The sequence below is a fragment of the Orycteropus afer genome, unplaced genomic scaffold (assembly GCF_000298275.1).
Source record: "Orycteropus afer afer isolate SDZICR_OR568_19922 unplaced genomic scaffold, OryAfe1.0 scaffold00786, whole genome shotgun sequence".
Taxonomy (NCBI): domain Eukaryota; kingdom Metazoa; phylum Chordata; class Mammalia; order Tubulidentata; family Orycteropodidae; genus Orycteropus; species Orycteropus afer.
This window is the reverse complement of record NW_006922373.1, coordinates 692,421-707,790: the sequence shown is the minus strand read 5'-3', so window position 1 is coordinate 707,790 and position 15,370 is coordinate 692,421. Positions and strand designations below refer to the sequence as shown.

The window sequence follows — 15,370 nt, the reverse complement described above, 5'->3', positions numbered from 1 at the left end:
GGTGCCTGGCTTTTATCCCCTTTCTCCTGCTCTTCCAGCCTACTACTCAGGGCGGGCCTGAGTTTCCTCTCCTCACCTAATCCCTTCGGCTGATTGCTCTTCTCTCTGGCTTCCTGACTTTTAATCCCCTTTCTCCTGCTCTTCCCGCCTGCTACTTTGGGCGTCCCTGAGTTGTCTCTGCTCACCTGTAACCCTGGGGCTGACTGCTCTTCTGTCCGGGTTCCTGGCTTTTATCCCCTTTCTCTTGCTCTTCTGGCCTGCTACTCTGGGTGGGCCTGAGTTTCCTCTCCTCCAGTCGCTGGCTAGCAGGGCTGATTTTTAGGTTAATTCTTAAGTCCTACCAGCACTCGGGAATCTCCAAGCTGTCTATACCATCAGGATCGCTCAGGATCGCTGCCAGACCACAGCTCCTTATATCTCCTCTTTTGGTATTTTCACACAAATTCTTCTGCTGGTTTGGGTGTAGTCCACTTCTATAGCCTTCCCTTCAAGGCTCAGGGGTCCAAGATTATCTTCTGTGTCTGTGTTAGTTGGGGTTTCCCTTTTCTTTGTTGAAGAGGGTCTGTGCAGTCGCTCTTCCTAGTCTGCCATCTTGCTGGAACTGGTCGGAAATGAAGATATTTATATGTCTTGTGAATGCTTACCATTGGGTGACCTCGGCTGAGGAGGATTTTAACAGTCAAGTGGATAGGATGACACATTCTGTGGAGAACAGTCAACCTCCTTCCCAAGCCATTTCTGTCACTGCCTAGTGGTCTCATGAACAAAGTGACTATGGTGGCATGGATGGAGATTATGCACAGCCTCAGCAACACAGACTTCCACTAACCAAAGCCAATTTGGCTACAGCCACTGCTGAGTGCCAGTCTGCCAGCAGCAGAGATTAGTACTGAATCCTCAATTTGGCACTATTCCTAGTGGCAGTCAGCCAGCAACCTGAAGGCAGGTTGATTATATGGGCCACTTCCATCATGGAAAGGACAGCATTTTGTTCTTACTGGGATAGACACTTACTCTGGATATGGATTTGCCTTCCCCACATGTGGTGCTTCTGCCAAAACTACCATCTGTGGACTTACAGAATGCCTTATCCATCATCGTGATATCCCACACAATATTTTCTTGGATCAAGGAACTCACTTCACAGCAAATGAAGTGTGGCAGTGGGCCCATGCTCATAGAGTTCACTGGTCTTACCATGTTCCCCATCATCCTGAAGCAGATGGCTTGATAGGGCATATGAATGGCCTTTTAAAGACACAATTATGGCACCAGCTAGGTGGCAGTACCTTGCAGGGTTGGGGCACTGTTCTCCAGGAAGCTGTATATGCGCTCAACTAGTGTCCAGTATATGGTGCTGTTTCTCTCATAGCCAGGATTTATGGGTCCAGGAATCAAGGAGTAGAAATGGGAGTGGCACCACTTACTGTTACCTTTAGTAACCCACTTGCAAAATTTTTGCTTCCTGTCCCCAGGATGCTATGCTCTGCAGGTCTAGAGGTCTTAGTACCAAAGGGAGGAATATTCCCACCAGGGGACACAACACTGATTCCATTGAACTGGAAGTTAAGAATACCACTTGATCACTTTGGGCTCCTCATGTCTCTGGATGAACAGGCAAAGAAAGGAGTTACCATTTTGGCTGGTGTGCAATTTTGATTATTAAGGGGCAGTCAAACTGATATTACATAATAGAGATAAAGAAGTATATGTCTGGAATAAAGGGGATCCCTTAGGACATCTCTTAGTACTAACATGCCCTATGATTAAAGTCATTGGAATGATTTTAATGATTTTTATGATTACAGCAGCTCAATTCTGACATGACTACTAATGTCCCAGACCCTTCAAAAATGAAGGTTTGGATCACCCCGCCAGGCAAAGAACCATGACCAGCTGAGGTGCTTGCTGAAGGCAAAGGGAATACAGAATGGGTAGTAGAAGAAGGTACTTCTAAATACCAGCTATGACCATATGACTGGCTGTAGAAATGAGGACTGTAATTGTTTTTTTTTTTTTATTTCTTCCTTGTTCTGTTATGCATGTGTGTGTGTACATATATATAGCAAATATGTTTGTTGTTTCCTCCCTTACTCCACTACTTATTATGAAATACAAGATGTAAATGAGGCTAGTGTGTTTTGGGTTGTGAGCATGTAAGTTATATCATGTTGGGCACAAGTATGACTCTATAATTGTCTTTATTTAGAGATTAGGTATGGCTTAAGGAGAGGTGTACCAAGTTGACAAGGGGTGGACTATGATAGTTAAAGTTATGCGTCTACTTAGCTAGGCCATGATTATCAGTGGTTTGGCTAATATTAGGTAATCATCTTTCATTTTGTGATCGGATGTGAGCATCCAATCAGTTAAAAGGGAAGTTTCCTTAGGGGTGTGGCCTGCATCCAATTTATATAGATGTTCTGGCAAAGCTTGCTCTCTCTCGATCCTGCATCTAACTCGTCATCCTCTGAACTCTGGTACTTGGGCCAACAGCCTGCCTTCTGACCTGCAGATTTTGGAATTTGCCAGCTTCCACTGCCCTGTGAGCCAGCAGCCTGCTGTCTGACCTGCCGATTTTGAGTTCATTAGGCCCTGCAACCATGTGAGTCAGGAGAAGCCTCCAGCCTGACACCTGACCCATGAATTTGGGATTTGATAGCCTCCACAACTGCATGAGGAGCTTTAGTAGCATAGTGCCTAAGGCACTTGCCTGCTAACCAGAAGGTTGGCGGTTCAAACCCACCAGCCACTCCTCAGAAGGAAGATGGGGCAATCTACTTCCGTAGTTATACTGCCTTGGAAACCCAAGGAGGGGTCGCTATGAGTCAGGTCCAACTCGATGGCACATAACAACAACAACAACAAAACTGCATGAGCCATTTCCTTGAAATATATATATATATACATGCTTCAGTGGTTTTGCTCCCCTAAAGAACTCAGCCTAAAGCATTGTTGAACCTGTGATGAGTCATTTGTCCTAAGTTAGAGACACTAGTCCCGTTAATAAATGAAGAAAATATTACAGGAGATGAAGAAAGGAAGGAAGATCTTGTGATCTTCGTGGTTGGATGAGTTTCTTGTATATGCGTAGACTTTGTAGTGTTTGGGCTGTGTAGTGCCTAATGGAAACCTTGTTTGAGATTATAAAGCTGCAAGTTGAAACGTTGTGATTATTTTTTCATTTGGGAGGGTTTATAGCAGAACTCTGTTACAGAATTCTGAGAATTAAGACCTGGACCACAATCAATTTTAGATGTCAACACAATCACCTTTTTATTTATAAGGAAGGAAACTAGTATTTATTAAGTGCCTATTGAAGGCTAGTGTGTTCATATATATTCTTTATAACATTCCTTTAAACTGGATTTTTCCTCATTTAATAAATAAGGAAACCAGAGATTAGAGAGGTGGAGGGACTTGCCCAAGAACATAAGCCATTGTGATGGAATCTGTATTTGAATCCAGGTTCTGTCTGGCTCCAAAACCTGTGCTCTTGCCACTGTACTATGCTAGCTTTCAGTTAGTTGGTAGATGAATCTGTGCTCCCCTCCCCCCACAAAAAAAGTTAATAATCGTCACTTGAAACATTGTTGGGTGTTTCAGAGAAGAAGGCTGTATTCTGTGTTTTGTTTTTTGCTTTCAAACTGACCTGATTTTTTTTCCAAATTTGATGAAACCCATTTGATATGTACTTGAGTGTCAGATATTCTGTTGATTTGCATTCTTCTCCTGTAGCTCTGCTTTGCCAACCATATCTGTAGCCGGAACTGCTGTACTTTTGGGGAGAAGTTGCACAGGCTGGAGAGTCAAAGCGGGGAATGAGTAGTTTTAAGACCAGAAGAGGGAAAGAAGACAGTTGGGGGATGACCACTCTGCCTCCGAGAGTGTGAGGTTGGAGAAGGAGACTGTGAGAACAAGCTCTGCTGCTTTTACGTAAAATAATTTTTCTTGGAATGAAGCTCTTCCTCAAACAGTGGCGGCTCCAGACGTGTGCAGCATGCAGTCATGATTTGATTCTGTCCTTTCTCATTTTAGGGTTTGTTGAGAAAGAGATAAGGAAAGCGAACATCCCAATTATGGACACTGGTGAGAACCCAGAAGTGCCCTTCCCCCGGGATATGATTGACTTAGAGGTAAGCAATTTTTCTGAGAAAGGCAGATAAATTTCCTTCTAGTTATATGCAGAAATCAGTTTGCTAAGTGGATGGAGAGTAGTTCTGGCTGTCCTTGTCAGCTTTGTCTATTGGTTGTAAAATTCTTACAGGTAGAATTGAAGTGAATTCCATATCTATAGTATCAAACTATATCCCCAAAAGTGGTGTTTGCCACTAAATAAGTTCATTGGTTTAGTGAAATCTTATTGGATTAATGTCAGTTTGTCTAATATCTTATTAACATCATAGACTCTAAATGGACAGCCAGTGGGCTTTTTTGTAAATATTTTATCCATTTGAAATCCCCTGAGAAATTTTCTGAGTGTATACAAGAAATCTATTGGCAAAGAAAGAATATTTTAAGCAAAAACTCCCTAAAGAAAATTTCCCTGGTAAAACCATAGTCTCTGGTGTGTAGATGTAAGATACCTTTGAGTGGTGAGGGTGGCAACAGTTCTGTAGTAGGAATTCAGTAATGTCTTTCAGAGCAACAATATCAAGCTGAGTGTGTGTTAATAATTTGATTTTTTTTTCTCTAGGCCAATTTTGAGAAGATTGAAAATGAACTGAAGGAAATCAACACAAACCAGGAAGCTCTGAAGAGAAACTTCCTGGAACTAACTGAATTAAAATTTATTCTTCGCAAAACTCAGCAGTTTTTCGATGAGGTCGGTCAGACTGTTTATTTCTTTTAGTTTTTGAGCAGCTGATATTCCACCTGCACATGTGGGCCATGTTTTTATTCCAGTAATTATTTTAATTTGCTACTTTGAAAGCAATACCATTTTTTGCCCTGTTTTAGTTGAAGAAATGTCAGATTATGTTTCATTTTTCATGCAGTACACAGCCAACCATGGTTTTTGTCTATTTTTACATTTTCTGCAACTCTTCATCTCAAGATGGGGAAAGGAACCCTAAAGTAGTTGTGTAGACATAATTAATTGAGAATCTTAAATGTACATATTAAGGTAAGTATTTGTTGCTTAAAGTTAAAGTTGAAGAAACAAGAGAAGGCTGGTTACTTGAAATTACAACAAAGTTTCAATTTCCAAACTTTCTGTCATCAAATTTTAATATTATTCTCTAAGCTTGCTTATTAGCTGTTGAGCATCTTTTGAAACATATTTTCAAGTGGTTTCTTTGTTTTGTATGGAAATATTGTTAGGATGCCTTTTTGAAACTCGAGGATTCTCACATAAACTCAACCACATTACCTTATAGGGGAAAAAGGTGACATTCCTGGTTTAAAAATTGAGGTGACTAAGTTGCCAATTAACTCCATGGAAGGGCTTCAGAGGAAGGCTTTCAGAAGGCTTTTTTCTCTGAATTAAACCTAGGGAAGAGTCCTAGCTTTCAGCTTGTATGTGTTTTCTGATGACCACCAGATTAGCTACATCAGACATTTCAGAGCCTGTTGTCATTGTTCAGTGTGCCTTCTCGTGAAGTTCTTTATCTCTTAAATGCAAAGATTCCGTTTTAGTTAGCATCTGCTATGTTTTCAGTTCTACTTTTAACTTTTGCCTTTTGAGGAGAGGCTCATGGTAGTTCTCAAAGCTGGAGTAGGCATTCTCCTGTCACCAGCATCACCTCATCTGGGAGCTTGTTAGAAATGCAGATTCTCAGGCCCATCCCCAGAATGAGAAGCTGAGGGTGCGGCTCAGCCAGGTGTTTTTAACAAGGCGATTCTAAGCCACACTCCACCTTGAAAACCACCAGGCTAGAGAAAGTCTGCTGAAGATGTGACACATTCCACAATAACTAAAGATTTGACTCAGAGAAGCCATGCTAATTAAAAAGATCTACTTTTTAAGTAAAGAAAAGGGAGAAAAGCTCCTATGAATCTAATTGCCCAGTGCTCGCAAGAATCCAAATCTGGCTGTCTATCATCTGACATTTGGTGTGAGTATTCAGCTTGCTCACTGAGTTGAGAATTCGAGACTAGTGGTGACTTCTTTCCGCAGTCCTCAATGTTGTTGCATTCAAGGGTGTGGGACAGTATAATTAACCCTTTGCAAGTGTTTAAGGTCTTTTGCAACAGACATGGCCACTTAAGCCATATAGTTTTCAGTGAACAAATAATCTGAAACTCCAGTTTTCCCAGTGCCTAAGACATTTGACTGCTAACCAGTAGGCTGGCCGTTCAAACCCACCAGCCACTTCTTGGAAAGAAGATTGGGCAATCTACTTCTTTAGAGATACTGCCTTGGAAACCTAAGGAGGGGTTGCTGTGAGTTGAATCAACTCGATGACAATGAGTTTGGTTGGTTGCTTTTTTTAAAAAAATAGTAGTTATTTTCATTAATCCACTGAGCATTTAATGAGCACCCACTCTTTGTGAGGCACAAGATGAGTAACACATGGTCCCTGCATTCATGGAATGTATCACTTAGTCATATCAGGAAATATCGCAGAACATGATGATTCCATCTGCTTACCCATGTGTATTTTTCTGAATGTATCCAGGCTGCTGCCCACATATCCCTGGCCTCAAGGTCAAAGCCTAGTCACTTTAAGCATCATTTGGGGCTTAATTCTCTTATCCCCACCCCACCCTTTTTTTTTTTTTTTAAACACTTGATATAACCTTTAATTCATTAATTCATTGCTGAGATATATGGAAATGTCTTTCCTAACTTCCTGAGTTTAAGGGTTGGAGTGGGCTTCCTAAACTAATTAATGCTGGGGGAAATTCTGAATAAAGATTGACAAATAGACTCCTTTAATAAGAGAAATGGTTATTTAAACTATTAATTTTATAATTTAAAAAATGGTGAAAATAAGAGGAACTACTTGTAAAAATGACATAAGATTTTTAAAATCACTGAGTTATGGATTTAGGAATTTTATTTTGTGATGATTAAGTCTGAACATGAAATGCCCATCATGAGGAGGCAGCTTTAAGATTTTGTGACCAGCATGGCCTATCTGTGATGAATTGTTTTCCCCTCCCATTTATACAAAACATGCTTTAAAAAAAAAAAAAAAAAGTCTCTGGGAGTACATCTGAGCAGGAGGTCCTGGCTATGGGAGGTTCTTCCTTTGCTTTCATCCCCAGCCCCACTTTGGTTCCCAGCACCTTCAAAACAGTGCAGGAAGCCCTCTAGCAGGAACCACTCTGCTTTTTGTCTCCGAGGGCACAGTCAGTGCCTTGCCACCTTAGCTAGCTTGTATGCTTGGCCAAGTCCCTTGCAACAGCCCTTGCCCCGAGCAGCAGCCTCAGGTGGTGATACTGTAACAGAAGACAAGGCCTTGTGGGGTGAGAGCGTCAGCATGGGCAAGTGCACACTCCCAATAAAGCAAAAGGTAAGGAAATAACCAGATCTCCCAAAGTTAGGGTTTTTGTGAGATTTTCCTCCATGCCTGAAATGGTAATGTTTGCAAATGGCCTAAAACACTCCCAGTTTTAAGCCCCTCTTCTTTCTTTCTTTCTTTTTCAATAATTTGGTGAGCACGGTCAATGATTCGTAATAATGAATCAGCAGAAAATGGCCAAATGAAAAAATGTTTCTTTCCATCTATTGGTATAGGGGTTATGATTGGCAGGTGTGTAGAAGGGGCAGAGTAAACATTATATTGAATATTCTTATGACTTAAGATGATTACAAATTGAACTTAGCCATTTCTTATCCAGAGAATTTAAAATGACTTGTTAATGATTATCCTTTTCTCAGTCTTCTTGCTTATGAAGAACTATAAGAGCTGGAGAGATTTCTCTGGATCTTTTACCATAAGCACCATAACATATGAGAACGTAAAGAAGACTGGAAAAGTAATGGTTAATGGCATGCAGACCCCTGCTTTCCTTTCCGTCTGAGTTTTCCATCCATCTGCTTTCTTTCTTTTTCTTTCCCATTTGTCATCTACTGTGGGGCTTGGTGATGGGGCTTGGTGAATACCGTAGGTGATGAAATGTAATTTCTTTCTCAATGTAGGTGAAAAGGAAAATGTTTGTTTTGGCTAATTGATGTAGCTTCGAGGGGATGTGCTGCTTTACACTTAAGTGCTGTAGAAATGGAGGTCTGGAAGTTCTCTTTCTTCCTTTCTCAAGGCCTGGCTTTCAGTATTCTGATGGGAGAAAGAGGCAAACCAAAGGGCATAGCAGGTAATTTCACAGCACGTTTGTGGTGCTATACTTAAAGATCCCAGATTTTCAGATTAGAGTTAAATACGATAAGTCCCCGGGTTAAGAACACCTGACTTACACAGTCCGTAAAGGCTGTTGCATTAACAATTTGAGTTAAATCCAATGGTCCGTAATAAACACACGCCCTGCTTTGTGATGCTCATGAAAACACTGTGCAGCTTCAGCGTTCATCAGCTTGAGGAAGGAGAACACTGTTGGATCACATTGCTATTAACACTGTGCTGAATGTTAATACTTTACATTTGGCTTAGATATTCCTCTTATTTACCCTTGTAACCATGCTTTCAACACGTAAATCCAGTACAAGTGCTGGTGATACATCAAAGAAAAGGTAAACTATCACTGTTGAAAATAAAGTGGAACTAATAAAACAATCAGAAAGAGGTGAAAAGCTACTGGTCATTGGAAAAGCACTAGGCTACAGTCAGCCAACGATCAGAACAATTTTAAAGGATAAAGTGAGAATAACAGAGTATGTGCAAGGCTGTGCCCCAGTGAAAGCTACAGTTATTACTAAGCAACACAGTGGTTTAATTACTGAAATGGAAAAACAAAAAACCAAACTCACTGCCATACAGTAGAATCTGACTCATAACGACCCCTCCCTGGGTTTCTGAGGCACTCTCTCTATGAAAGTTGATTGCCCAACCTTCCTTCTGAGGAGTGACTGGTGGGTTTGAACCGCCAGCCTTCTGGTTAGCAGTCAAATGCCTTAGGTACTATGCCAAGGCTATTGATAATTTGCTTAGATAATCAGAATCAGCATAATATGCCTGTTAGCCTTACTTGGGTGCAAGAAAAGGCTCAATGCTTTTTCAGTGATTTAAAAGCTGCACATGCAGCAAGTGAAGGTGATTGTGATGAAGAAATTGTTGAGTAGAGATTGGTTCATTTGTTTCAGAGTGAGGGCAGATACAAGGTGAAGCAGCAAGTGTCAATGTAAGTGCTGCCAGTAATTTTCCTGAAATGATGAACAAAATTATTGATGAGGGTGATTATTTGCCAGACTGAATATTTAAAGTAGATGAGACAGGCTTATTTTGGGAAAAAATGCCTGAAAGGAGTTAGGTTTTGAAAGAGGAAAAATATGTACCAGGGCATAAGGCATCGAAGAATAGGTTAACTATTGCATGGGGGTAATGCATCGGGGGATTCTAGCTCAAGCCTTTGCTTGGGTATTGCTCCCTAAATCTGAGGATACATGTCCATATTACTAAGGTATGTCTTCCCATTGTCTGGAAGGCAAAGGTTTGGGTTAGTTACAGTTGCCATCTTTGAAGATTGGTTCTTGAACCATTTTATTCCTGCTGTTTAACATTATTGCTTGGCCAAGAAAATTCCTTTCAAGATTCTCCTTGTGCTTGACAACACACCCAGACATCCCAGCACTTTCGATGACCTTCATCCCAATATAAAGTTTGTATTTTCACACCCCCAATACCACATCACTACTTTAGCCAATGGATCAGGGAGTCATAGCCTCCTTTAAGCCCTGTTATTTATGGCAGACCTTCTCACAAGCAGTCATGCCTACCCAAGATAAGGTGATGAGCTCAAAGGATTTGTAGAGGAATTATTGGCATTATCTGTGATGCCATCGAAAATATTATTAATTTTTGAGGTGAAGTGCAGCAGCCAAATACGAAAGGAACAAATTGTGCCCCCAGTTCATGCATGCTTTTCAGAGGCTTATAGCTGATGACATTGCTGAACGCAAGGTGCAGTTGAATCAGCTACAGTTAGACATAAGTGAGAATGATGTCATAAGTTACTTGACTCCCATAGTGAAGAAGTAACCAATGAAGAACTAGAACAGCAGCTGATAGCATTTGAAGAAGAAGACCAGGACCTGAAAACTCCAGAACCGGAAAAGTTTTTGCTGAAAGAGTTCGCTGAAGTCTTTCTTCTCATTGGAGCAGGGATGGCAAAGTTAGAGGAGCAAGATCCTAATACAGAGAGGTTTACCAGCGTTTACCATACAGTTACCAATGGCCTCAGCTGCTGCAAGGCCATTTATGACAAGAAAAAGAAAAGCTCTGACCAAACCTCCCATGACGCCTCCTTCAAGAAATCGACTCCAGTAGTAAGCCCCCATCTCCAGCAGCAGAATCAAATGCTGACTCTCCAACACCAGGTCTGTCATCTTCAACAGTACCCATCTTCTCCTGTGTCATCCAGTTGTTAATGTTACCATAATATTACTTCATGAATGCCCTTTCTAGTATGTAAGACATCAATGGAATGAGAGTGTTAACTTCTAATAATGATCTTTTTTTTTTCTTTTTTATCCCATCTAAACTGTTTTAAGAACTGTTTCATAAATTTTTTTATAGTACTGTATACCTATGCACATATACAGTCTCTTTAGTACAGTACTATACAGTTATTTTTATCATTACTTTATTATTATTATTATGTATTACTAAGGAGCTCTGGTGGTGCAGTGCCTAAGGCATTTAACTGCTAACCAGAAGGTTGGCAGTTCAGCCACTCCATGGAAGGAAGATGGTGCAGTATACTTCTGTAAAGATTTACTGCCTTGGAAAACCAATGGGGGTCTCTCTGAGTCAGAATCGACTCCATGGCAGTGGGTTTGTTGTATTATTATTATTATTATTACGTTTAAGATGTTTCAGTGTATTTGGAAGTGTTTCTTAAATATTTTGTGCATAGAAGGGTAAATTATACTGTGTATTAAGACAAACATTTGACTAACTGATGGTAAATAAGAGCCATGTGTATCTGTTCCAACTTACCTACAAATTCGTCTTAAAGACAGAGTTGGCAACAGATCTCATTCATAACCCGGGGACTGCCTGTATTCCATGCCATGGTTGTAGATGTTGCTTTGTAGGCCTTCAGTTTGGGGTTCTAGTCATACTTGTTTTCATTGGGCACAGTTATTTTGTTTTTAAAAAATTAACTTTCCTCTCTAAGATTTAGGATTCTTACACATGAAGTAGTGAAGTTAGTTATTCAAATACAATTTCAAGTTTCTACTTAATTTAGCTGCTGTTTTGTTTTGTGTCTTAGTTAATTCCCAGAGAGTCTCAGATATAGTCTTTAGGTCAGTCTAGTTGCTGAGCACTATTTCCTATTTTATCAGTTGGCACATGTGTTTCTCTTGAGTCTGATCTTTAGGGCTTTCTTCAGCCAGGTCTTGTGAATCATGCAGGAAAGCAGGAGAGAATCTTGTAAGCAGTAATCAGTTTCACTGGATTTTGCCAAGAAATGTTGCAGGAACAAGTTGAGATGTAGTCATCTGTACCCCCAAAACAAGTTGACTGTGGCTTGCAGTCAGCTGATTTGATTTCAAATAGAAATAAAAGAACTCCTTAATCTTCCATTTGGCAGCAAGGGTAACCTGTGTCCCCCCCATTATCTTACCATAAATATTTCCAATCTCAGGGTATTATTTCTCTGCCTTTCTGGTATACCCAGTGCCTACCCCTCCTTTTTTGTTTATTTGTTTATTGATCTTGCTTCAATAACTTATTTCCCAAAACAGTTGCTTTCTTTTTTTTTTTTTCAAGTCTTCAGACGTATCATCTGGTTTATATTTAGTCTTTTATTACACTTAATGGTCCTGTAACTTCCTCAAATGACGTTTCCATGTGGCATGTTTTGTTAATAGGGTAGACGGGTAGAATCAGCTTGGAATTTGGAATGAAAATGATAGAGAAAAATTACCTATTTGTTTTGTTCTGTTTTGTTTTGCTTTTGAAAAGGATTGTTTCTGTCTAGTTTTGGTCAAACAAGAGTAGTGTGTGGATGTTAAAGTTGGGTAGTTGAGGTGATAGAGAGGTCAATTAGACTTTGTTTTTAAGGGAAGCTTCTCCTTTCTGAAGAGAGTAAAGGGTGGTAGGGTGAGTTGAGTAGAGAGAGGCTAGGAAATACAGACCTATGTATGGGAAGGTCCCTCTCCTCCTCCATTTCTGTGTATAAACTGTCATGGTGGAAATCATGTAAAATCAAACCAAACCAGTTTTCACTGTTAAGCCGGCCTGTGAGCTCTATATTGTCTTATTTCTGTTGCCTTTAAAAAAAAAAAAAAAAAAACACTTAAAAAGGAGCTCAGGTGGTATAGTGGTTAAGGCATTTGGCTGCTAACTAAAAGGTGGGTGGCTTGAACCCACCAGCTGCTCCATAGAAGAAAGATGAGGCAATCTGCTTCCATAAGGATTTACAGCCTTGGAAACCCAATGGGGTTCACTATGAGTTGGAATCAACTCGATGGTGGTGAGGGTGTTTTTTTGGTGTGGTTTTTATTTTTTTAGTTTCTTCACCTTACTTGATTTAGATTGTTGACATCAGCTATGTTCACAAGAATTCTTAACCTGTATAACCTAATGAACTTTTCAGTATTCCTTCTTTCCTAGCCAGCAAATAGGGCATTCAGATGTTTTCACTTTTTCCTTCCCTTCATGGATACAGTGAAGACTCAGACCTGCCTGGCTATTGCGCTTCTTATCCTTTTGGAAAGAAAGATTCTTTAAATTGCATGGTTTGGAGTAGTTTACATACAGTGGCTGTGCTAAAGGTCTCCTGTTCTGAATTTTTAAGGGCTGTGCTAAAGCTCTCCTGTTCTGAATTTTTAAGGGCATGGAAAGCCTAGATGTCTGGAGATGCCCCTTCTATCTTTCTCCACATCAGAGAACTTGATCACAAGGTGCCTTGCTTTCTTCCTTGGAAATAGTCTCCATCTTTCGTATTCCCACCCAGTGCACATTCTAGTTTGTAGCTGCCTGGAAATTAAATGTTGAGAGTATCCGCGGAGGTGCCTTGTTTTCATCCAAAAGGCAAAAACACTTGAGCTTCCTAGTCATGTGCAGAGGTAATTCCTGATACTTTGATGGCTCGTACAGGAAAACAGAGAGAGAAAAATGGCTTCCACCAAGGAACAGATTTATACGTGTCACTATGATTTAATGTTTTTTCTTCATTCTTTATTTCTACTACCATTTCCCCCAGCTGCTTTACTGGGGCAATTATGCTTTTGTTACCTGTTGTTTCTTTCCCTTATCTTCTTCCCTTATTTTTGTCTTCTTTTTTTGTGGGCTTGTCTCTTCTTTTGGTGTTTTGTTTGTTTGTTTTTCATCTTTATTTTCTGAACTTATCTCCTGGTTCCTCGTTCCCTGCATGCCACTAACTATTTTCATTAGATATTAATTGATTTGTGAATTCAGGCTGAATTGCATCATCAGCAGATGGCGGATCCAGACCTGTTGGAAGAGTCCTCCTCTCTCTTGGAGCCAAGTGAGATGGGAAGAGGCACACCTTTAAGACTTGGGTAAGTCCTACTTCAGCCCTTCCCTACCCAGTGGGGTCCTGTTCACCTTCACTGTTCAAAAGGCACTGCTGATTCACAGTTTGGATTCAGTTCCTAAGTCGTTCTGTCCACCAACTGGGTCCAGGAGTGAAACTAGGAATACAACTGTGGTAGCCCTTTCGACATCACTGTGCATAATCTCGTGTGTATAGTTTTTGCCTTTCCTTTCACTTTCTTTCTTTGTCGTCTTAAAGTCGCCAATCCCATGACATGGAACAGAGTTCCCAGTCTGGCTCTTCTCCCCACAGCTTCGTGGCTGGTGTGATTAACCGGGAGCGCATCCCTACTTTTGAGCGCATGCTGTGGCGGGTGTGCCGTGGGAATGTGTTCCTGCGACAGGCTGAAATCGAGAACCCCCTGGAGGATCCTGTGACTGTAAGACAAGCAAACTGCATCCCAGGGAGTAGGTCTTGTAAAGGGAGCCCAGAGCAGTAATGCAGCATTGGTGCCACATGATCTGACCCCCCCACAGCGGAGCCTTTAGGTTTATCCTGGCTCAGATCTGAGAATCTGAAGGACTAACTTTCTTCATATGTATACATCTGATGTATATATACACATTGTCAAGCTTTATCTATCTGTGTGGGTGTTCTTTTGATTAGAAATACTTTTTTTGGCAATTATTTTAAACTTTGTTTTTTGTTACTCATTTGGAACTCAAAGAAAATTAGTCTTTTATGAAAATTAACTTAAGGACATTTAATTTCAAGTTTGGTAATACTCATCCATGGATAAAAAGAGAGAAGGAGAGATTTCCTAAACTTTGATCTTTAAAAGTTGATGAAATTTTAGTTGGTAAGGTTTTTGTCTACTTGTTTGTTGGGAAAATTAGAAATTTGGTTTAGAAATAAGTATTGTGCAAGATGAGATGGTTGTTCTTCCTCACGCAAGTGCTTTGGAAAGTAGGAACAACTTAACATCTTGGCATTTGACATAATGGGACCAAATTTATAACATAAACCTAGTAAGTATGATAAATCCTGATTTGGAGGATTATAAGCAAAGTTTGGGAGCTCTGGTTGTGTAGTGCCTAAGCCACTTGACTGTTAACCAGAAGGAAGGTGGGACAATCTACTTCCATAGTGATATCACCTTGGAAAGCCAAGGAGGGGTCGCTGTGAGTCGGGAAAACAACAACAACAACAAAGCAAAAATCATTAAATGTACTGCAGAAATTTTACTTCACCTTTGTATTAGTATTTGGAAGCCTTGCAGATTCTTAAATTAGTATTTTTTGTTCTGCTTAAGAGAGATCGAGTTGTGAGACTCCTCAGACTGAAAGAGTTATACAGCTAAAAATGATCTGGTTATGTGGCTTTGATTCTCTGTACTGAGTAGGAATGTGATGAGACTTAAGTTACAGTGAGTCTGATTGCCCAGAGGAGCAATTTTAAGTCTTACTTGGGTTGTGAAAACATTGTCATCTGCAATTGCATCTAATGTGGAACTGTTCTCAGAATTATTCAGCCAAGTTTCCTCTGGGCAAGAGAGAGATTATTTTATCAACAAATCAGGAAAGGGGTCTGGATATCCACAACAGAGCAACTGCACCAAGAATGTTCTCTGGGTTCTCTCTAGAGAATTGAGGCATTTAAGAGGACTGCACCAGCCTTAGCTCTTATGCGTCTCTTTTTCTTCACTCCTCATCTCCTTGTTTTCCTTCAAAAGCTTTGTTCATTTGTCTTATACTATCAAAACAATGTGTGCTCTGTGAGTGTGTCAGAAAACACAGGGACCAGA

The 15,370-nt window shown here is 40.4% G+C and overlaps 1 protein-coding gene across 1 annotated transcript in view; it reads left to right on the top strand.

Moving 5' to 3' along the window:
• ATP6V0A1 (ATPase H+ transporting V0 subunit a1) overlaps positions 1-15,370 on the top strand; it is an 84,525-nt gene that overhangs the window by 35,051 nt on the left and 34,104 nt on the right. Inside the window, exons 3-6 of the mRNA XM_042783263.1 lie at positions 4,039-4,136; positions 4,697-4,825; positions 13,488-13,591; positions 13,879-14,005. Coding sequence (XP_042639197.1) covers positions 4,039-4,136; positions 4,697-4,825; positions 13,488-13,591; positions 13,879-14,005 — 458 coding nt within the window. The remainder of the gene's footprint in view (positions 1-4,038; positions 4,137-4,696; positions 4,826-13,487; positions 13,592-13,878; positions 14,006-15,370) is intronic.